The sequence below is a fragment of the Sminthopsis crassicaudata genome, chromosome 4 (genome assembly GCF_048593235.1).
Source record: "Sminthopsis crassicaudata isolate SCR6 chromosome 4, ASM4859323v1, whole genome shotgun sequence".
Classification (NCBI taxonomy): Eukaryota; Metazoa; Chordata; class Mammalia; order Dasyuromorphia; family Dasyuridae; genus Sminthopsis; species Sminthopsis crassicaudata.
In genome coordinates, this window is record NC_133620.1 from 259,512,850 (window position 1) to 259,537,065 (window position 24,216).

General features: G+C 32.9%; 1 protein-coding gene across 2 annotated transcripts in view; it reads left to right on the plus strand.

The window, feature by feature from the left end:
• Window positions 1–23,361, plus strand: part of BMP5 (bone morphogenetic protein 5) — a 164,331-nt gene extending 140,970 nt beyond the window's left edge. For both annotated transcript variants that reach the window (XM_074310627.1, XM_074310628.1), the window contains 3 exons: window positions 8,994–9,070; window positions 11,526–11,636; window positions 23,086–23,361. In XM_074310627.1, coding sequence (XP_074166728.1) covers window positions 8,994–9,070; window positions 11,526–11,636; window positions 23,086–23,235 — 338 coding nt within the window. In that variant the 3' untranslated portion in view covers window positions 23,236–23,361. The remainder of the gene's footprint in view (window positions 1–8,993; window positions 9,071–11,525; window positions 11,637–23,085) is intronic.
• Window positions 23,362–24,216: the final 855 nt, after the last annotated feature.

The following is a 24,216-nucleotide window of genomic DNA, read 5'->3' on the forward strand; positions in this document are numbered from 1 at the left end:
CACAGAGTATTTTGCCAGTTTCCCACCATTATTTGGAGTGTTAAATTAATCTAATATGAACCGCCACTTACTTTTTAGAAAAGAAAAATACTTTTGTCATTTCATTTCTTCATTCACTCATTATTTCAATAAAGATTTATTGAGTACCTACTATGTGCAAGATACTATATTACATGCTGAATTTATAATAAGTGGTACTTCATGTGTTCATAATATTAAGCAAGAAAGCATATTGTTTGTGTTTGGATAACAGACTTTTGAAACATTTAGTGATAAAGCAGAGGGAGAAATAAAACACTCAAAAAGGTGTTTCAAAAGGTAAAGCATGAAGGCAAGTAAATTTTAACATAAGCAGAAATGAGTTAATGTAGAAGATGGGGTATTTTATTGAAATTTTATATTATAAATAGAATCTAAAACCAAAATGATCAACATTAAATAGAACAAAACAGAAGTTTATAGTAAAGAATTTTGAGTAGCTTCTATAGGTAGACTAGGGGTAGGTAGAAAGAGTTGTGCTAAACAATATTTTAACCCCATGTCATATCCTGTTAACATCATTGGATTATAGATCCACATTTAGAAGAAACCTGTGATACCATTTAATCCAACTCCCTAATTTCACAGATGAGAAAACTGAAGGTGGTTTGTTATTTTCTCAGAGCACCACAAGTTGTAAATGTGTGATTTTCAAAGTCATTTCATTTTGAAAATCTGGCATTTTCCTTTTTAAAAATTTATTTTAATAGTATTTTATTTTTTCAATTATACATAAAAATAGTTTTCAACTTTCATTTTTCATAAGATTTTGAACTCCAAATTTTCTTCCTTTCCTTACCTCTCCCCTATCCCAAGATATGAAGCAATAATATAGGTTATACATGTATAATAATCATATTAAACCTATTTCTACATTAATCATTTTGGGAAAGAAATATCAGAACAAAAGAGGAAAAACATAAGAAGTAAAATAAAACAAAACAAAAAGGTAAAAATAATAATGCCTAGATCCATGTTCAGTCTCCATAGTTCTTTCTCTGATATGTCTGGCATTTTCTATTTCAAGTCTATTGGAATTGTCTTGGATCACTGTATTGCTGAGAAGAGTTAAGTCTATCATAATAGATCATCATACAATTTTGGTATTACTATGTACAAAGTTCTCCTGCTTATGTTCACTTTACTCAGCATCAGTTATGTAAGTCTTTCCAATATTTTTAAAAATCGTCCTGCTCATCATTTCTTATAGGACAATAATATCATACCATAACTTAATCGGCCATTCCCCAATTGATGGACATTCATTCAATTTCCAATTCCTCATCACCACAAAAAGAGCTGCTACAAACATTTTTGCACATGTGAGTTCTTTCTCTCTTTTATGATTTCTTTGGGATACAGGCCCAGTACTAGTACTGCTGGATTACATGCAATTTGATATTCCTTTGGGCATAGTTCCAAATTGTTCTCCAGAATGGCTAGATCAATTCAACTCTACCAATAGTGTATTGCATTTTTATTTCCAGTTGTTTCATTTTATATTTTTGACCTTTTATTTAATATTTTCCCCAGTTACATTCAAAGCAATTTTTTTCATTTGTTTTAAGATTTTTGAGTTCTAGGTTCTCTCTCTTATCCACATCCACAATTAAGAAACCACATGTGAAGTTATGTAAAACATTTCCATAAGAGTCAATTGTGAAAGAAAACATAGATCTCCCACACTGATGAATATAAAAACCCTCAAGAAAAATTAAGTTAAAAATAAGAGAGAGAAAGAGAGAGACAGAGAAACAGAGAGAGAGAGAGAGAGAGAGAGAGAGAGAGAGAGAGAGAGAGAGAATGTTTCGATCTGTATTCAGATTCAATCAGCTCCTTCTCTGGATATGGACAGGATTTTTTTATCATAAATCCTTCACAGTATTTGGGATGATTTTACTACTGAGAATAACAAAGTAATTTATTGCTGGTTGTCTCAGAACATTACTATTACTTTATATACAGTATATTTCACTTTATTCATGAAGGACTTTCCAGATTTTTTTTCCTGAGAGCATCATACACAGCATTTTCAAGAGAACAATAATATTCCATCAGAGAAACTTGCTTTAATTATTTTTTTTACAATTACTATTGATAATTGCATTCCTCCCCCACACCCCCCCATTTAGTCTCTCTCTTCTCTCTTCTGTCCTTCCTTAAAACTACTCCCTCCCTCAATATACACTGTCTTTTATCACTCATGCCCTCTTCCCATATCCCATTCCCCTCCTATTTTTCTGCAGGGTAAGACAGCTTTCTAAACCCCTATTGGCTATATATGTTACATCCTACTTGAGCCAATTCTGATGAGAATAAGATTTACTCATTCCTCCTCTCCTTCATCTCTTCCCCTCCACTGTAAAAGGTTTTTCTTGTCTCTTTCTTATGGCAGATAATTTGTACCATTCCTTCCCCAGCACATTCTCCTTTCACTTCTTAATTTCATCATTTTTAAAAAAGTTATACTCCCTTCATATTCAACTCATACCCCTGTCTTCTTTCTATATATACTCTTTCTGTCATAATAAGGAGAAAGTTTTGAGTTAGAAGTATTATCCTTTTATGTAGGAATGTAAATAGATAAACCTTATTAAGTCTTTTATGATATCACTTTCCTGATTACCTTCTTACGCTTCTCCAATCTTATATTTGAAAATCAAATTTTCTATCAGTTCTGGCCTTTTCAAAATGAATGCTTGAAAGTCCCATTTCATTGAATGACCATCTTTTTCTCTGAAGGGTTATATTAAGTTTTTCTAGGCAAATGATTCCTGGTTGCAATCCTACCTTCATTGTTCTCTAGAATATCATATTCTAAGTTCTCTGGTCTTTTAAGTAGAAGCTACTAGATCTTATGTTATGCTGACTGTGGCTCTACTATACTTGAATTGTTTCTTTTTGGGGATACTTGCAATATTTTCTCCTTGACCTGGGAGTTCTGGAATTTGGCTATAATGTTCATGGGAGTTTTCATTTTGGAATCTCAGGATGAGATCGATGGATTTTTCAGTTTATCCTCTGGTTCTAGAAATAAGAACAGTTTTCCTTGATAATTTCTTGAAGGATGATGTTCAGGCTTTTTTTTATAAAGACTTTTATAATTTTTTAATTATACTTTTTAAAATTATCTCTCCTGAATCTTTTCCTCAGGTCTGTTGTTTTTCCAGTGAGATATTTCACATTTTCTACATTTTTTTTAGATTTTTTTTTCAGTTTTGCTTTATTGTATCTAGATTTCTTATAAAAGAACATTTCAGTTTGTTCAGTTCTATTTTTTTAGGAATTATTTCCCTCATTGATCTTTTCCTTTCCCAAAAGGTCAATTTTGCTTTTTAAGATATTCTTCTTTTCATTAGCTTTTTGCATTTCCTTTTGCACCTTTCTTAATTCTTTTCTTAATTTTTCCTCTATCTCTCTTACTTGATTTTCAAAGTCCCTTTTGAGCTCTTTCATGACCTGAGCCCAATTCTTATTTTTATTTGAGGCTTTGGTTGTAAGAGCTTCAACTTTATTATCATCCTCTGAGTGTGTTTTGATCCTCATTGTCATAAAATAACTTTCAGTGTTCAGAAATTTATGGCTCTGTTTCCAAGGTTCCAAGATGGTGCATTGTCCCAAGTTTCCAGGGTTTTGTGCAGTTGTTTTCAGAAATCCTTCTAGGAATCTGACCACAAACTCTTTTTTTTTGCCCTGGGGCTGTTAAATATGTCCCCATCCCACAGTAGCTGAAAGATCTAGTGAAGGAACTGGGACTGAACCTCTATTGAACTGGGCTACACTGGAACTGCACACCAGAGACCCACCTGGTTGCCACAGACCCTTTTATTGACCTTCCAAATCCTCCATGATGTCTCCCAGCTGAGAGATCCAGAGCACCAGCACTGCTGCTGATTCAGAGGTCCAGTCTTACTAATGCTGGGATCCAAGCTGGAGTTGGGGCTCCAAGTGGAGTCCACACTGGGATTGTACACTGAGTTCCTACTCTGATTCCACAGACCTTTTCTACTGCCCTTCCACCTCCTGTTTGGTGTCTCTTAAGAGAGAAGTCTGGAAGCCATCAGTACTACTTCAGAAGTCAGCCCAAACTGGGGCTGGAGCTGGGGCTACATGCTGGACTCCTACCTTTTCTGCTGAACTTCTAAATTTCCTTCTGATAGAAAATTTTATACTCCAACTTTTTTGGTATTCAGATGCTCTAAAGTATGTTTGAGTCATTATTTAAAGGAATTTGCAGCAGTTTGGGGGAGAGATTGGACAAATTCCTACCTTTAGGCCACCATTTTGGCTCTACCTCAGGCATTTTCCTTAATCTAGCAGTCTAGTAAACTAGTAATTTAGTAAACTTGTTCAAAGAAAAAGCTATGGGGTTAGTGTGCTATGATTTGTTCTTAGTGATGCTTTGTTGGCTCAGTAATTATGAGACAGAATGAAATAGAATGTCAGAAATGAATTCTTCCATGAGTATTTTGTTTAATCCACATTCCAAAAAAGAAAAAAAAATTTCTATTACTACATATGTGATGGGCCATCATTCATCCATTCTTGAATTTTTATATACTACTTGAGGCAGCCCATTCCAATTTTAGACAGGCTTATAATTGTTAAGAAATTTTCCTTATATTCAATTGTGATCTGTTAATCTTCAGTCTCCCACATTTTTGCCTCCCTGAACAAAAAAAAATAATAAATCCAATCCTTCTGACATGACAGGCAACCTTTAAGTGCTTCAGAAAACTGTATCATCCTGCTGTCTTTTTCTAGTAATCTCCTCCTTGCTAAACATCTCCAACTCCTTCACCAGATCCTCACAGAGCAAGGAATAGAAGTCCTTTGACTCTCTAATTTATGAGTGTCTTTGTCAGCAGTTCCCAGAAATAAATGGGATACAATGATCTGACCAGGGCAGAGTACACAGAGAATATTTCTATTTAATTCCTAGAAATTCTTCTTTTCCTAAGGCTGACCAAGTTTGTATTGGCTTTTTAAGCTGCCACATAACACTTTAGACTTATATTTTAGACTTAGATTGGTTCCCTACTAATACTAACTTTCCTTTCTCAATGGTTATAATACATTTATAAAATAATGAGTTTTTTTTTTTATAATTTTCCCAGGGATTAGAAATGAAACTCATGGTTTTCCATTCTATCCTTTTACCTCCATGACTAATGATGGTATTTAGCTATCTCAAATTTAGCATCACCGTTTGCCATGTTGCATAATATTTCTGTCACTCAGAGAATACATTCACAAAATTCCATCAGTTCCTTTGGCTATGGTTCCTCCCAGATGATTATTTAAACCTATTAAGGACAGCTAAGTTGTTCTCTTATTTCTTCTCATTTACCTTCAGTCTCAACCTTCATGCAGGAAAAATCACTCTCCTTTATAAAGAAAAGATTAGCAAAATAAAAACTATGTCTGTGATATTCATTTTGTAGGTATCTCACAACTTCTCTCATCTTCCACTTGCCCAGCATCCCTAATTTAAGATTAGAGCTTGGAAAAAAAAACAACTGGTATTTCTAAATTTGAATTATAACAGTAGAATAACATTGGAGGCATATATAAAAGTGGGAAGGAGATATAAGAAAGAATAGAAGTTGGGGCAAATAATTAAAAAAATAAGACAAAATAATGAATAACAGTGTTTAATATAAATGGAAACAATCACTAATACAACAAACTTAAGAACTCCTGGAGCAATTATTAATTCTCTTCCTCATGCACACAGACACTCATGTTCTGGAATTCTCAGATGAATTAAACTAAACTGAATGGAATAAAACCCAGACTTACAGACCTAAACACTGGCACAGTTCTTATGCTCTTAAGCTTGTGGGGATCCCAACAAAGGCAGTTCCTTGCTTCAAAGCTATAAATTTTATCCAGTTTATTAGACAATTTTAAACTCCATTTCCATAAGTCAATGGGTCAAGCAGTTAGTTAACATTTATTAAGAGCTGAGCATCAGACACTGGGTATTGGGGAACAAAAGGAGGGGAAAAAACAGTCCTTATCCTCAAGGAATAAATATTCTAATATGGGTGTGAATAATTTAGTACATTCAAAATATAGCAATGTAAAAATGTAATCTGAGAGGACAAGACTCTAACAACTGAGGAGAGAGGAGAGACTAAAAAAGGCCTCCCATATAAGTTATGACTTGAGTTGAATCTTGAAGGAAATCCAAAGGCAAGGTGAGTGAGCAAAATATTTCAGGCATGAGGAACAGACAGTGCAAAGGGAGAGACAGAGTTTGAGGAAATGCAAGTTTCCACTGGAGGGGAGATTTTCTACCCTACATTTTAATGAACTCTATGAAAATCGATTCAGCCTTCAAATAACTAATCCAAAGCAGTTGCTAAATTGCAGTCTGATATCAGAAGAATCTTGGCTCCTGTTCTATTTTAAACAAAGAATACTCTTGTTTTGTCCTTTTCCATTTTGAAATAGACTAATTTCATTTGTTCTGTCAGATGAAACTCTTTCCTTGATACCAGGATTACCTTCCTTCTCTTTTCCTCTTGGAAGTAAATGCTCAATTCATTTCTTTGACTTGTGTGTTTGAAGTGGGAAATTTTTACCTTGTTTTCCTCTTGTTTTAAGTTTATTTAAACATTCATTTCTCTTTTAGGATTTCCCCCCTCCCTTTTACAAATTTACCTAAAATTGTCCCACCAAATGGACAGATTATATATTTTGAAGAAAAAAAGTTAAAAAGTAACCAATATGGTGAAATGGGCTTTTTTTCCTACATATTCCATATGCCTTCATCATCCTGACCCCTTCACACACATGAAAACAGATAGGGATTTACTTGGCAATTTTTATTCATTCAAACTCTCACTAGAAGTCTAGGTAAGCCCCAGAGGGAGTGGAAAAACATTCTTTTCTCCTCTGAAAGTTCCTTGTATTTCCTTTTCCCCATCATATTTCTTTTTATTTTCTCCTAAAACAAAATGCTCTTTAAATGACCAAAATGACTAAGGGGAAAAATTCAAATTTGCACTGCTTCCAAAAATTGGTTACAAGGAAAATCTGGCTGCTTAAGAGTATTTTCCAACTGTTGGCCCTGTTTTACCAATAACATGCCATGAAGAGACAAAACAGAGGAATGCCTGCCGGCTTCAGAGACTACATTTAGGTATAGGAAAGTTAAAATACTTTTCTGGCATCTGCTATAGTAGCAGAGAATTTTCATTTAATCACAATTAGGACTTTCCTTTTCATATAGGAAGATTCATCTACAATAGCTTTATTTCCATTCTCATTTAAGCTTCTGTGGCCTGCCAATGATTTTTTTAAAATTACAACTCTAATTTCCTTGCCTTTTCTCCCATAGCTTTTTCTGCCGTCTATTGATTTCCAACCTTACTGCAAAGTTGGCTGCCGTGGGTAAAAAGTTTACTCTTTCTCCCTATTCTTTACTTTTTACTCTTGACAGAATAAGCATATGGTCCTAAAACTCTGTGAAATTGGATCCTTGGAACCAGTTTCTGTTGTAAATTTCATTGCTAGTTACCTTTATGTGATGTTACATTATATATAACATTTACTTTATATAAAAGGCTGAATAAAAAAGAATGAATATACTTTGGATTTTTGGTTTCTGGATATTAAATTCAGATAATTTCACATTGAATTTATAGCTAATCCAGTGCATTTAGTTCATCTTATTGAATACATTGCACAATTTCCATTTTCAATCTTTTAATTGAGAAAGGGATGAATTAATACATCCCTATTATTTCCTCAGGCACATCTCTTAGACACATGGCTTTCATTAGGAGATTTTGTTTTCTTCTCCGAATTTCAAAAGTTGCATATACTAAAATCTGATACTAGACTCATTTTTATTTTCTTTCTCCTACAGCACACTTTGTGTCACTGTGTTTAACGGTCCAGTATAATTTGCTGTAAGGCATCATTTTACTCTTTGGCTTTACCCAATTTATCCTAGGAAGAACAAGTCCCAGAATCAGAAGGTGTCCTCTGAAATGGATAACCTCTATTCCCTTTCTGTTGATTCCTGCAGTAACAGTACAGGGTAAAAGACTTTACAAGGTTTATCATTACCTTAAATTTCATGGTAAAATCAAGAAAAGCATAGGCTGAATTCACAACTAGATGCAGATACTTGGACTTTGAAAGAATGTCTTTGACTTCTATGTTTCCACTAGCAATCAAGGGTGACTCGATTGGAGAGTGGTTATTCACCAAAGTTTATCACTGAGAAAATAAGCTTCTTTATTTTACTGAGGTAGAAGACTACAGGAGAATATGGCCTTTCTTGTTTAAAAAAAAAAAAAAAAAAACTGCTCTTGCTCTGAATCTTTGACTATTTCCCTTTACAAGCCCAGAAGGAAACAAAATGAGTAGATTCTTGGAGTAATCTAATATTTGAGCCAAGCCTATCAGAGTCTATCAAGATCCTATAATTATTATATAGCTTCATTTTACTCTGTATCAAAGGTGGGTACACAGAATTATTTCTAAACAAGTATTGTTTAGAAGTCTATTTAAATTTACACTTTAGATTTAATTTAGTTTAGTTTTCTAAATAAGTGTTAAATTCTCATTGACAAGCTTCAAAGGGAATAACTTTTCCAATTTTCTTCTAAAATAGATAATAACAGATATCTTCATTAAATGTTCTGCCAAGAAATGAGCTGGCATAGCATGGAAGATAGAACACTGGATTCAAAGTTAGGAAAACATATGTTTGAATTCTGTCTCAGACAATTATTTTCTCTGATACTCTAGACAATGCACTTAAAGTGTTTAAGTCTTATTCCCATTCTGTAAAATTAGAAATTGGATTTAATGATTTTTGAGGTTTCTTCCAGGCCTCTGATCTCATAAGTGGGGTATTTTAATATTTAGAAACTCTCCAAATGAATATTGAGATAGCTATCAAGACATGATTTTTTATTTTACTTTTTCTCCAGATTATAATACAAGTGAACAAAAACAAGCCTGCAAGAAGCACGAACTCTATGTCAGCTTTCGAGATTTAGGGTGGCAGGTAAGAATAACATAAATGCTTCTGATGAGTTGAAGTCTCTGCTCCCTTGAATACAACCAACTCTTCAGTTATTGTGAATTTCTTTGTATTAATCATTATTTTCCCCTTCTAAAGAATGATAGTAAATAACTGATGACATAACTTAAAGCTTCTCTATTATCTGTATCTTCTTTTTTTTTTTTTTTTTTTTTTTTTTGATAGTTCCTACCCTGGAAAATCTAAAACATGGCACTGAGAATGACAAGTTCTGTGCATAAGACAAACTCATAGACTGCTTTTTCTTTTTAATTAAGAAAAAAAAATAAATTCAGACTTCATCTCTCCATTTCATTCATGCTAGAATTTTAGTGGTTGCTCATAAGACTGATCTACTCTGGTCATATAACCTGCTCATTTTCAAACCTGTAATGATTTTCCCCTATCAAATTGTCAATCTAAAACATTAAGAAACTTCAGAATCCATAATGTTCTTTCTTTCTTTCTTTCTTTTTTTTTTTTTTTTTTTTTTTGCTGAGGCAATTGGTGTTAAGTGACTTGCCCAGGGTCACACAGCTAGGCAGTGTTAAGTATCTGAGATCAGATTTGAACACAGGTCTTCCTGACTTCAAGGCTGGTGCTCTATCCACTGCACCACCTAGCTGCCCCAACCTCTTATTTTTTTAGAGGGGAAAATCGAAGTCCTAAAAGATTATATAACTTGTCCATGTGACAAGCTTACTGAATGACAGAGCTGCATTACTCACAAACTAAAATAAAATATCCTCTGTCAATGGAGATAGGTCCATGGTCTGCAGCACTTTTAACCTCACTCCAGCTACTATAATGTTTGCCTTTGAGAATATTTATGATGTTAATAGACAGATAGTAGCAAAAAAGAAAAAAAGAGGAAGGGAGGATTTAGGTTTGTGTAGAAAAAGAATGAGGTTAGAATTTGGGAGCTTTTTGTGTACTATTTACTGATTCTCCAAACTATGAAAAGTTTAGAATTGACTAGTCTTAGAAATGTTCTTTCTTGTCAACAGGATTTAAAACAACAATAAAAAAACATTATCCTTAGCATTTTCAAACACAATCTTTCATATATAGAGATGGATAATTAAATTTGCTTTTCAATATTGTCTACTAATGTTGACTTTGGAGAGAAAAAGTTCTATATTTGTGCAGGGGCAAGATATAATATATGTTTATCATAATTGTTTTAATTAATTAAACATTTTTATTTTTCCTAGGCATTCCTTCTGGGTCAGAAGTTCAAATCTTTTCCTCAGACGTTTACTAGAAAATTATTTAGCCCTATTTGCCTCTGTTTTCTCATCTGTAAAATGAGCTGGAGAAGGAAATAGTGAGGCATTTCAGTATTTTTGCGAGGAAAATCCTAAGCAGTGTCATAAAGTGTCAGGCATGACTAATCAATTAAATAATAACAAAATTTATAATGCTAAATTTATGACCTTATAAATGGTTCTCATATAAAATTTCTTATGGGATGTATTCCTGGGTTATTGAAGACTCTGCCAACAGATAACATACTCTTAAAGATTCTACCAAAATTAAAGAATGACCCTGACTGTTTTTGCCTGTTGGAAAAATTAAGAGTGATCAATCTATTTAAGTGGATTGCTGATTATTAAAATATGGAGAGTTCATTTCTAAAGTTCACTCTTAGGTGATGTTGTTTAGTATTATTTTACTGCATCAATTCATGAAAGCATTTACCAAGATATGGAGAGGTGGAACTCTGAATAAGTACAGGGAGTACTCATAGAAATGAAAGTAAATTTTTTATGTGTTAAAGAATCTAAATAATATTTCAGAATGCTGCTTAATGATTCAAGATATTCATGGAAGAGTTAATAGGCAAATATTTACATCTGCATGTAAAGATGTGTTGTGTATTTACACACACCCATATATGTGAACTTTTTTTTTTCTAGACTTATGATTTCATTGATATTTTGGAAGGTCCCTGAGAGAACACTTCCTTTACCAATTGAGATAGATACCTTCCCCACAATTTATAGTCTTAGAAAGTTACTTTAGGCATTGAGAGTTGTTATTTGCTTAGATCAGATTGTCAACATTCAAATTATGAGGGAAGCTCTTTATATACTTCATTATGTTGTCTATCATATGCACACTGTGTTATATGTAATGTAACATTTATAATTTATATAAATATTTTATAAAGAATATTTGGGAAAATTGAAATGAGTTTACCAATAAAACATTTGATTTATAGTCTTATTGTAAAACTTTAACAATATTATTGGAGAACACTGTGAAAAATTTAATGAAATTTATTAAAGTTTGAGGATCCTTTGAACATGATTTCTTTAGGAATTCAAGTATTTATTAATTTTGCACTTTTGAAGTAAAGAGCAGTACACTGTTTACACATGGAATAATTCATGCAGATATATTCATTTAATATTATCTTTTTATGGGCATATTTTAGGATTGGATTATTGCTCCAGAGGGCTATGCTGCTTTCTATTGTGATGGAGAATGCTCTTTTCCATTGAATGCCCATATGAATGCTACCAATCATGCCATAGTTCAAACTCTGGTAGGTGCTTTTCTCCTTTTCTCGTTTATTTTTGTAAGAATGAAAATTTATTAGGATTGGGGAGAAGAACATTATACCCCAGAGTAAAAAAAAAAAAACTCCTGGGCATGCATATTTTCTGTGACAGTTTTCAAACCCACCTTTTCCTGACCATGTGCTGCCAACCAGTAGGTCAATAACTCTCTCCTATAAGCTGCCTTCCACCACTGCCACACATTCTGCCTTCAGTACTTCTGCCTTCTTACTCCTATTTGACATTTCTGGATATATCTTTTTTTATGAAGAAAGCCATTACTAAGCACTTTTACTTAGCCTATTCACTTTTAACAAATTACATCTTTTCAGAATCAGATTTCAGTCATGAGTTCCATTATATTTAAATTCAGTGATTCCTATGAATCAACACATTTTTTCCTTTGTATTAGGATCTCTTGTATTGCTCTTTTTTTTTTCATTTACTTTTATATAATTATCTATGGTCATATGTTTTGTCACTGTCTTGGATAGTTTTATTTGTTGAGGTTTTTGATTGTCTTTACTCTATATCATACATACTACTACATGACTCTAAGCACAGTAATTCTATGTGGGATATTTTATTTTGTCTCATGCCTTTCCATTGTAAAGCTTTTTAGATCAAATTGGTAAGTTTCAAGGCAAACACTTGTTTAAACCAACCCTCTGTAAATCTTACCTACATGCCTTAATAAATAAGATTTCATTATTCCTGTATTTTCAAAAGTGATCCCAATTCCCAATTCCTCTTTGAGAGACCATCTTTCTAGCCCATTGTTCAATTCCCATGTGTACCCTATCTGGTTCTTAATCTGGCAATATCAGCAATGATAGGGATTTTAAAACATGTCCCTCCCATATACACACACATACACACACACACACACACACACACACACACACACACACACACACACACACACACCCCTCACAAATCATTGGTGCTCTAAGTTCTTCAGGATTTTCCCAAGATTTCATAAATTTTACCAATACTTTCTCAGCATCATTTCTCTATGTAAATGAACCAGAGAGGATTGTGATGACTACTTTTGGTAGTTCTCAAGTATTTTTTCTCCCATTACCTGTCAGATGGCATAAATATTTGTATTAAACAAAATTGACAACAGAACAATTTGGTACCCTTTAGAAGAATCACCAATAATCAGCATTAAAATTTCTTTTCTATTGCTTGATAACTTCTCATACAGTCCCACCTGAATATTCTTTTTTGTTTTGTTTTGTTTTATACTGAGGCAATTGGGATTGAGTGACTTGCCCAGGGTCCCACAGCTAGGAAGTATTAAGTATCTGAAGCCAGATTTGAACTCAGGTCCTCCTGACTTCAGGGCTGGTGCTCTATACACTGTGCCAACTAGCTCCTCCCTGAATATTCTTTTATAAGAAACTGCTTATCCCAACTCTAGATCCCACCAACTCCCAAGATCTAGCTAATTAGCTAATCTATCTCATCTAAAAATAGTCTAGAAAATATAGTTTATTTATTTAGTTCCAAATTTAGTTCCAAATACTTCCTTTTTTCTATCCTCAATGCCACATTCTTCTACTACCCAACTTTCTCTCAATCCAATACACACTCTAATACAAGTTATATATGTATCTTCAAATTTTATTTTCTCCTTGGGTCCTCCTTGTATAGGTTTTTTTTCCTTGTTTGTTTTTTAATAAGCATTCCAATCTTATTTTTAATCTAGAGAGTGGAAATACATTCTTTTAAAATTGAAATGATTTTACGTTTTGCCTATGTATATGCTATATGATGTTAATAGAAATATAAATATAGCATGCTCTCTGAAACCATTGTAAAAATCCTTTTCTTTTAACATTTGCTATTCATACTTGCTTCATGTCTGATACCCAGACCTCGTACTGTTTTTGATACTTTTTGGTTAAGTTTTATAACTATAGGGACAAAAAACTTCTAGCTATTGGGTTTCCTGAGGGTTCAGTTTTTGACAACTCATGATACTTTATTTATGATAGGTTCTTGCCTTTTTCTCTATGAATGATAAGATCTGTTTAACCAACATTAATTTTAAAATTTTATTTAATTTAGCATATTTATCCTATGCTCTAACAAAGACAGAAACATATAGAAACATCCATAAGCAGAAATCCAATTTGAGATACTCCCATTTTGTTTTTCCAGGTAATGATTTTTTGATATCTCACTTGATTTTATTGCATTCCTGACTCTATACAATCTATGTATTTATACAATCAAGTCACTAAAATTAGTTACACACTACTTTCTTACGGATTTCTAATAGCAAAGAACAAACAACATGCTAATTTAGGAAAAAACACTGCAAATTCAACAACTAATATGCTTTAAGTTGTAACAAACTTTCAAGAAAATTCCATGTTATTGTTATCATGAGAGAGCCTTAAAAGACCTGAGCTCGTCTCAACTTTGCTATTTATTAGTTGTAAAACTTAGGTAAATGGCTCAATCTCATTGAACCTGGATTTTTCCTTCTGTAAAATATGGATAATGAGGCTTGCCTCACAGGATTTTGAGGAACATGCTTTGTAAATATTGATGCTTTATGTAACTATCAACCATTATACAAAAAAGAACTATATTTGATTTTTTTTTCTTGGTTTCTTAATTTTGGCAAAAATCTTTGGAATATAAATTACCTCATTTTTTCAAACTTCAAGAATTTTTGACCATGATGCAAGGTTCTAAAGTAATACTTAGCTATATAGTAAACAATGTTATTTCAAAATAAGATAAACATTGTAGAAATATTTCTGTAAAAGCATATGTCAAAGTAGAGGAATTTAGTAGAAAGAAGTGCATTTAGAGCTAGGAGGAGGATTGAAGGGAACAATACTTTACAAAGTCTACTTTGTACTAGACATTGTGCTAAACTCTTTCTAGATATTATCTCATTTGATATAATAGCTGTGGGAAATAGGTACTATTACTATGTTCCTTTTACAATTAATGCAACCTAGTCAGATAGTGATTAAATTATTTGTCCAGAGACTGATAGAAAGTATATGAGTCATGATTTGAATTCTGGTCTTCCTCTAGGACCAGTGTTTGTGAATTATGTCATCATCTACATGTATAATAGAAAAGGCAAGTTATTTCAACATTTTTTAGCCTCAGTTTCCTCATTTCAAAAATAAGTATTATGACTTCTGTAACAACTACAGTGGAAGGTTGTTGTGACTGTCAAAGGAGATAATATGTGGGGAATAATTACAAAACTTAAAGAAATTAATCAGCTAGAAAGTAAATATTTACTATTTGTCAGAGACCACACCAATGTAAATCTCAGTGTCAATAATGATATACATTGTAAATTAGGTAAATCTCCTTGGGAGAAAATGGTTGTTGAATTGATATGTTATAGAATATTGTTTAATGACTAATAATAAAAATAAATAGTAGCTAGTATTTTTATAGCCCTTCAAGGTTTGCAAATTGCTTTACAGTATCTCAGTTTATCCCTACAAAAACTCTGGGAATTAGATGTATAGGTAGGAGTATAAAGTACTTATACAAGATCACACACCTAGGGAATGAACGCCTAAGGCTACATTTTAATTTAAGTTTTCCGATACAGTGTTCCATGTAATGACTTGCAAGTGTAATGTAATGACCTTAATCACTGAATGGTTGTTGCCTCAAAAAAACTGAAACCTGGGGAAGATCTTAATTTTAAAAAATCCAAGGTTTCCCATTTTAGTCCACCACCTGTCATCCTGTTCTATGTCTGACCACTGGATCAAGATGGCTCTGGAGGGGAAAGTGAGGCAGATGACTTTGCACAGGTCCCCCTACTTTAATCCAATTCATTTGCATGTCACGTTATCATCTCCCTGATATCATGGTATCATCTCCCTGATATCATGGTGCTCTTGGAGAATAAAAGACAACAACAATGCTTTATCTGTTATACCTCTTATTGCCTAAGAAAAAACAGCAGTGGGAGAGGTTGACATATTTGCTTATATAAACATAAGCTGAAGAATGACAAAAAATGTCAAAAAAAATAGTTAAGCTGGTAGAGCCCCTAAAATCTGAGTCCAAACATCGGTATATCATGCCGAAGTTGGTTAAGAATCTCTGAATCATGTGAAACAAGGGATCAATGGTGTTAACCAAAGATATTAAGGAAGGCCCTTAAGATATTTTAAAGGAAAAAAGAAACATTAATAAAAAATAAAACCAATCAATGAATTAACAAATACACATTAGGCCCTTGGAAGTGCCAGGAATTCTTAGTCACTGAATATATAAGGCAAAAATTAAACAGTCTCTCCCTTCAAGGGTATTATATTTTCCTAGATTTTTGTTTGTATAAATATGAACCATTTGCTTTTAAAAGCACAGCCCAAGTAATAAGGAGTTATCTTATAGAAGAATAATTTTTTTTTATTGAAAAAGAAAAACAATCTCAAAGGAAAGAATGATTTTTAAAAGTAAAATTAAGTGTCTAGTTGTACCAGATCTCAAACTATGTTACAGAAAAATATTCATAGAAACTACTCAGCACTTTCTAGAAAAATAAACATAAAAAAAATGAGCAGTTGAACAGATGAGGTAAACAAAACTTAGAAATATTGGAAGACAGTGATACTGAGTCTTTTAGTTTGCTCTGTTGGACTGACCCTTCAGTTAAGGTGTTTGCCCCTATTAGAAAATGAGTTCCTTGAAAGCAGAGACTGTGTCATTTTTCTTTCTGTCTCACCAGCATTTATCATAATAGATCCTACACAAACAAATGTCTTAATCAGGAATTTTTCTTTAACTTACATATAAATTTCAATAAAACAGCTGATGATTCAAGGACTTCCTCTTTGACACAAATGGCTGAGAAAATTATGAAGCAAACTGAAAACACAATAACATGAAAATTACCAGATATGACGTATGTAATAAGCCCTGAAAAGTATTGTATCTTTAAAACATTGCAACATACCCATTTTTTGGCTAAAATCACTTATTTGACATGATTTAGTCTTGCATTGATAGTAGTTGACAAATGTTCTTTAATCCATCATCAGATTTTTATCACATTAGCTACAAAGCAATCAGGTCATTCTCCCCAAAATCTAGCCTTGATTATGGGCAACTAGGTGGTATGGTATGTAGAGTCCTGCTCTTGGAATCAGAAAGAATTCTGAACTCTGGGAGTTCAAATGTGGCTTCAAACAATTACTAGACATGTGACCATGGGCAAAGCTAATTGTCTAGGTTCATCATCTGTAAAATGAACTGGGGAACTAAATGGCAAATCATTCTAGTATATATATCAAGCAAACTCCAAAAGGGGCCATGGAGAGTTAGATATGACAACCAAATGACAACAAGTCTTGATTATAGCCTATAGATTCAAAGATGTTTAAACAAAGGAAAATGCAATCCCATATAAACAAATACCTTTATCTCATGTTTATTCCTAGGAGAAAAAACAAGAGAGAAAACAGCAATTTTTATGATATACAAAATATAAAAGAATAAATATAGCTATATAAATATATTTAATATAATTTGAAGGAGAAAGAACTAGTAGCTGAGTGAAGGATGAGGATGGAGAGCATGAAAATCTTCATATGTAGTAGAAGATAGCATTTGAGCTGATTTTAAAGTAAAATAGGGGATTCTAAGAGGTAGAAATTAGGATTGAATGCATTCCAGTCATGGAGAGAAAGGATGCTTTAAATAAGCCATGAAAAATGATTAAAACTGAGGCAAAGATTCTCAAAGTAGTGATAGAAAATGGAGCAGTTCTGTGAAGAGACACCAAATGATATAGCTTACCTATTAATGAGGATAAACCAGACAAGTGTAAAAGATTACCTGGCATTTTGAGTTTGTGAAACTGTACATCCAAAAGAAGAGAAAAATCAGGTTGTTCTGTTTGCAAGCTGAATACTAGTCAGACAACCTAGTGCCATGGCAAATTATCATGGAAATATGACCATGGCTTTTAGTGTGATTCATTTTTAAAGAATCACATTCTTTCTTGTTTCTTAAACAGAAAACCAAATTGGAAAATGGCCAGGGAAAGGAGGATGTAGCTAGGATTTGTGAGTATTTCACTATTAAGAATGCCAAGTGGTCCTTGCAACCAATTCCAATTTTTAACTTTATAGTATGGACTAGCCCAACTTCCCTCTGAGTAACTCAGTTGCTAAGAATAATTACTATTATGGCTTAGCAGTCCAGCTGCTATTTAGTATTTTACTAGCATTTAGATTCTATGGTTTCCCAGATTTCTGTGCTTCTTTGAACAGAACACAGTACACAGGATGGCCAGAATCTAGGGAAATGGATTTGTAAGTGATGATTAGAAGAAAATGAAGAACACAGATTTTATAAGCTTCTGGGATATAAATATCAAAGTCAGGGGGAAAAGATGAGAAAAGCCACAGAAAGGGAAAGGAGATCACATCATAATTCCACAGGGCTAAACATTTGACCTACTCCTCTCTTCTTATAGACAATGTCTGCACAGGTATATCCATACTCTTCACAATTAATTCATTGAAGGAATATTATGTTAATATTTTTCTTACTACGATATCTCAATAAATAGCTTTCCTTGAATGGGAAAAAGACATGCAAATGTTATATCTGGTAGTGTGCAAAATAAGATGATCAAATTCATTGCACAAAGGGCAATGTTTACAGTGAAATTTATTTATATCTTTTGCATTCCTTAGTCAGTTCACTGTAGCAAATTGTATAGTTCGGTTTTTAAAAAAAAAACATTTTGTTGTGTGTGCATGTGTGTGTGTGTATGTGTGTGTGTGTGTGTGTGTACCATGTCTTCAGAAAAAATATTAGGAAGAATAGTGTCTGAGTTTCACTCTTGTACAAAAGTACAACAACAACTGTAATTATATTATAATCTATATGGAGATTTTTCTTGAAATATCCAATAGTTTATGGATTCTAGTGTTAAGGAATATGGCTCCTTTAAGGGACTGGAGTTGGAACATAGTGCTTGACATGGCAAACTATTCACCATGATGATACTCTCTTTCTCTTGATCTGATAGATTCATTCTAAATTTTATAACAACCCTCAATTTTTGTAATGTTCTGCTCTTTTCTTTTAAATCTAGGGAATTTAGTAAATTCTGGCTTCTCTTCTTTCTGGTGTAAGATCTCTTCTTTTTGACACTACTTCTCAGTTTCTAATATTAACCACTCTTTTTTCCCATACTTAGTGTAAACAATGCTTCTGTCTTTCACTGCTTTAAGATATGATCTATAGGGTACAGGCTGGAAAATTGTGCTATTAGACATTGTGAAATAAACCATAATCCTTCGTGCCCTCTTCCACAGTCAGTCTATCGTTAAGTATTTTTTAAACAAATACCATAGTATTAGCACAAGGATAAGTGTTAAGACACAAGAAAAAAATTAGCTGTCACCAGAGAACTGACAATCTAATAAAGGAGACAACATGTTAACAACTATGCACAAATAAGCTATATACAGGATAAATTGGAAATAATCAACAGAGAGAAGGTGCCAACATTAAGAGGAAAAGGAAAAACTAGTAAATAGTGAGATTTGAGCTTGAAATTGAAGAAGTAAGGAAAATCAAGAGGTAGGAATGAAAAAGGAGAGCATTCCAAGCATGGGGAAAAGCCAATAAAAATAGCTGAGGTTGAAAAATAGTGTATATTGTTCAAGGAATAGCAAGAAAGCCAGTATTACTGATTTTAGAGTAAATGGAGGACTGAGAAGTGTAAGGTCCAAAAAGACTAGATAGCTACATGTATTGGAGGGAGTTGGAAATAAAGGTTTCTAGATGTCAGAGTATTATTTTATCTTGAAGGTGAAAGGAAGCCATTGAAGTTTATTGAGTAGGGGTGTGTTATGGTCAGACCTGCATTTTATGAAGATAACTTTGATATTTAAGTGAGAAATGAAATGGAATGAGAAGAGAGTTGTGAGAGGCAGACAAACTAATAGGCTATTGCAATATTCTGGGAGTAAGAGAGGGCCTGCAGGTAATATAGCAGTATCAGGGACAAGAAGGGGGCAAATGTGAGAGACCATTCCAAGGCAAAATGCATATGCCTTGGCAACAGACTATATATGAAGAATGAGAGTGAGGGAAGAGTAAAAAATGTCATCTATGTTGTAAAGGATCATATACTTCCAAAATTAATAAGGAAATGAGGAAGTTAGGAAGGAAAGGGTTAAGCAGAAAGATGAGTTCAGCTTAAAACATGTTGGGTTTAAGATGTCTATGAATTTCTAATTTGGAATGTTTGGTAGGCAGTTGTAGATGCAACACTGGAGGTCAGCAGAGAGCTCAAACACTGTTTACTTTTATAAGTGAGGAAACTTCATTATCACAGAGTAAATAAAAATTCATTGGAAAGGATTCTATCCCAGCATATTTGTCTCCAATATGGTTCTACTAATGGTCTATTTGCAAAAAAAAATTATAAAAACTTTTTTGGGGTGGCAAAAAATTGGAAATGGTAAAAAAAAAAGTCCATAAATTGGGAAATGGCTGAATGAATTGTAGTATTTGTAGGTGATGAAATATTTTTTCTTTTAAAAACTGCATTGATGCTCTTTAAAAAAATCCATCACTTCCCAATGACTCTACTTCAATAGTACTTCCATTGCAACAAAGTCATACTGTTAGGTGATAGAAAAACATAGTCCACATCTAACAAATTATGGTTCATTCTGAATCTACAGTCCTCTTTGCCAAAAGGAGGGGGAGAGACTGTTTTCAAAAACAGTTCAGGGAAGTCATAATTAGCCATTGGGCTGATGTGAATTCTTGTCTTTTGTGTTATTTTCCTTTTATGTTATTTTCCTTTGTGTTATTATATTGAGTAGGCATATTGTTCTGGTTCTATTGACTTGAATCATTTCCTACATCTCCCCAATTTTCTCTGACTTCTTAATCTTCATTGTTTCTTTTGGTACCATAATCACAGAATTATAGGATTAAATATTTACAGATGGAAGGAGTCTTAGAGGTCACCTAATTCAACATTTTAATTTTACAGATGAGAAAACTGAGGCCCAGATAGATTAATGGGTATAAAGTCACACAGGTAGTAATTGGCAAAGCCAATATTTGAATTCTGGTCTTATGACTCTAAATAGAACACCTTTTCCCCCCAACTTTACCATGTTTTTTTCCCCATAATTCCCCAAATGAGAGGTATTCATCTACTTTTTATTCCAAGTTATTTGCTACAACAGAAAGTGTTACTATAAATATTTGCATATATTAACTAATGGCTTTCAGTAGTGGCCTCTATATTCATTGAAATATATCCAGTAATACCATCATTTCCCACAAGCAAAACAGTAGTCAGCATGTTTAATGGAAAAAATACACTCCTTAAAAATAATTTTTAAAGGTCATTAAATATCATCAGATGTAAAGGCCATAGAGTCTTCAAGGTGATGTCTAAAATAAACAATAAAAAAATCACCCCAAAATTCTGATATGATTTAGAACAAACTCCTGCTCTGCATCACTGCCCTCTGATATTATACATAAGTCATAGCACAACGCCAATATACATGGGAAGTGGGATTTTTCCTGGCATTGTGTACCATAAATGCAGAACGCTTGTTCCATAAAAAGACATGGAACAAGACAGGCATGTTTGTTGTTAAAGGAAACCATGTTTGTGACTAATACATTAGAAAACCCATGCAAGAACAATCCATCTTTATGTAAAAACTACTTTTAGAGGCTGCCAAGATCACTGAAATATACAGGTTATCAATCATGCATGTGTGGTTTAGGGAAGATAAAGTTGATGAGGGACACAAGCTACATCTAAAAGTCTCAAAAATCTTCCAAGTTTTCCTTTTGTGAGGTCTTAGAAATTTCAAGTTTCTGTCAGCTCACCTCATTTTTCCTAACTTTTCTGTTGACATTTCAGGACTTATATATCCTTTCAGCCAAGGCTGAATATGTATTTCATTGAGAAGCCACGAGAGGCATACAGAAAGTCAATTGAACCCCCAGGAGTTCTGGATGCACAATGAAATATGGGATTTCCCATAAACTTTTAGGGAAGGGAGTTGAAGGAGAGAGGGAGAATTTGAGACAATATAGAGATGGGAGAGATCAATGAATTGGCTCTTTATTAAATTATCTCAAATCAATCCTTAGGTAAAGTACCTTTCAGATCAGAATTAGTCAGAACCATTTCTATGGTCAACTTTTCAAATTCATTTCTTCAATTCTTAATCCAGATATATAGACTCCCCCCCACCTCGCTCCCCTGCTTCTTTTACTTCATTTGCTCCTATAAAGAGCTACAGGAATAGAACTAAAATAATCCCTCAGATTTTCTGGCCTTTTTGTATCCCCAGAACTTGACAGTACTATGGACTGGCATTAATAAATACTATTTGATTGACTGATAGATTCAACAAAGAAAAGTTAAAAACACTAGTGAATTGAATTGTTTTTTATGGCATGAATGTATTCATAATATCTATGTCCTCATTGCTATGGATAGTAACATTATAGGAGGTATTACTTTCAATCTAATTATTCTTATTTTACATTTCTTATACCTGTCTACCTTCAACATGAAACCTACTCTGATGTCTCTTTTTGGAATAAGTTTAAGCCTGGTCATGCCAGTATAACACACATTTTTGTTGTTTTTGTATTTATTTTTTGGTGAGAGGGATAAATGAAGGGTTCTTTTAAGTTAGAAAATCTTAAAACCTACACTCAAATAGATGAGACTAGATAGTACAGAATATACTCATTATTAGCCACCAGATGTTTTATCTTTTGTTCAGCCACAATAACTCATGAATATCTGTGCTAAGATACAAAAATGTTATGATATGCATTAGCAGAGGGAATACTAATTAAAATAATATTAATCTATTTATGCATACATACTTTAAATATTTCTTGTCTTGATTTCATCCTTCACATTGGTGTCAAAGCCTTTTTCCTTAAGCCTAGATCTACTCATATCACTCTCTTGCTCAATAGAGGACAAAGTATCTCTTTTAACTCTACTATCAAATACAAACTTATTTATTTAGCATTTAAAGCTCTTCACAGCTTGGTTCCAATTTTTCCTTCATACAATCTTTGACCCACATCCTTCTTGATGTCCCTTAGATGATTCCCTCTATTTCTCATTTATACTGGGAATAATCATTGACCGTTATTCACTGGAAATTTTGCATAATTACTTTGAAGATCTTCTTTGGAAAACATGAGGTTAGAAATGAGTTTAATCTTCATGTTTTAAAAAAGATATACACCAAACATAACTGATGTTTTAGCAATAGGTGCTCATTATTGATTATAAAGGATTCAATTATTTTAGTTCTTAGAGGCCACAAAATACAATAAATAATTGTTTCAATTAAAAACAACAACAACAACAACAACAACAACTATTCCTTTGTTTTCCAGGTCCATCTGATGTTTCCTGACCATGTACCTAAGCCTTGCTGTGCACCAACTAAGCTGAATGCAATCTCTGTGCTGTATTTTGATGATAGTTCTAATGTTATTTTGAAAAAATATCGAAATATGGTCGTGCGCTCATGTGGTTGTCACTGAAATTAAATGATAATATAGTAGCAACAATATTAAATTTTAAACTAAAGTTTATCACACTGCAATTTAAATATATATATGTGTATATGTATACACACACACACACACACACACACATATATATATATATATATATATATATATATATATATATATATATATATATATATATATATATATATGTTTGGAGAAGAAGGGATTCTCCAAAACTATTCCAGTTCACTACATCTTTCATCCTATGTACAGTATTATGTATATAAAAGCTTTTTATTTATTTACAAGTATGTAGTCTCTTTAATGGATGAATTATCAGTACAGTCTATTTTCTAGTTCATAGCAGTATATGATAGATCTGAGTTTTTGTGGGTTATGTGGAGAGTCATAAACCCATTACATTTCAACATTAAAAAATTTGTACAGTTTTCCTGAAACTAGAACTTCTGTGACTGTTTCATATTGTTAAAAGAAATTGAATACATTTGAAAATGTTGTGCCAATGAAAACCATGGTAGGATATTTATTTAGAGAAGAAACTAAAGAAAAATAATAATAACAACCCAAACAAAAGTGCTTTGGATCAACTCAATTTGTCTTTGAGGGGTCCTGCTCCATTCGATAAAGTGAAATGTTGAACTGATGCTGAGTAAATAAATGGTAGGTAGAACATAGAAACTGAAAGATTGAATATAATTGTTATAATTGTTTGATTTAACAGAATCAGTGTAACTCTAGGAGCATTTTACTTCTTGGCTAATGGAGTGTAGATTTTGCAAAGGACTCAAAACTACAGGAATTATGTGGAGACAGACTTGAGCTTGTATCTATAACTTTCCAAGTTAACACTAAAAAATTGTAGTACAACCGTCTTACCTCAAATAAATCATGTCTGTCTATTATCTCAAGCACTACTGCTGCAGATTATTTTTTCATGTTTAATAACTTAGTCCAAAATAAAGAAACACATACATGAGCCACCTTGTCCCT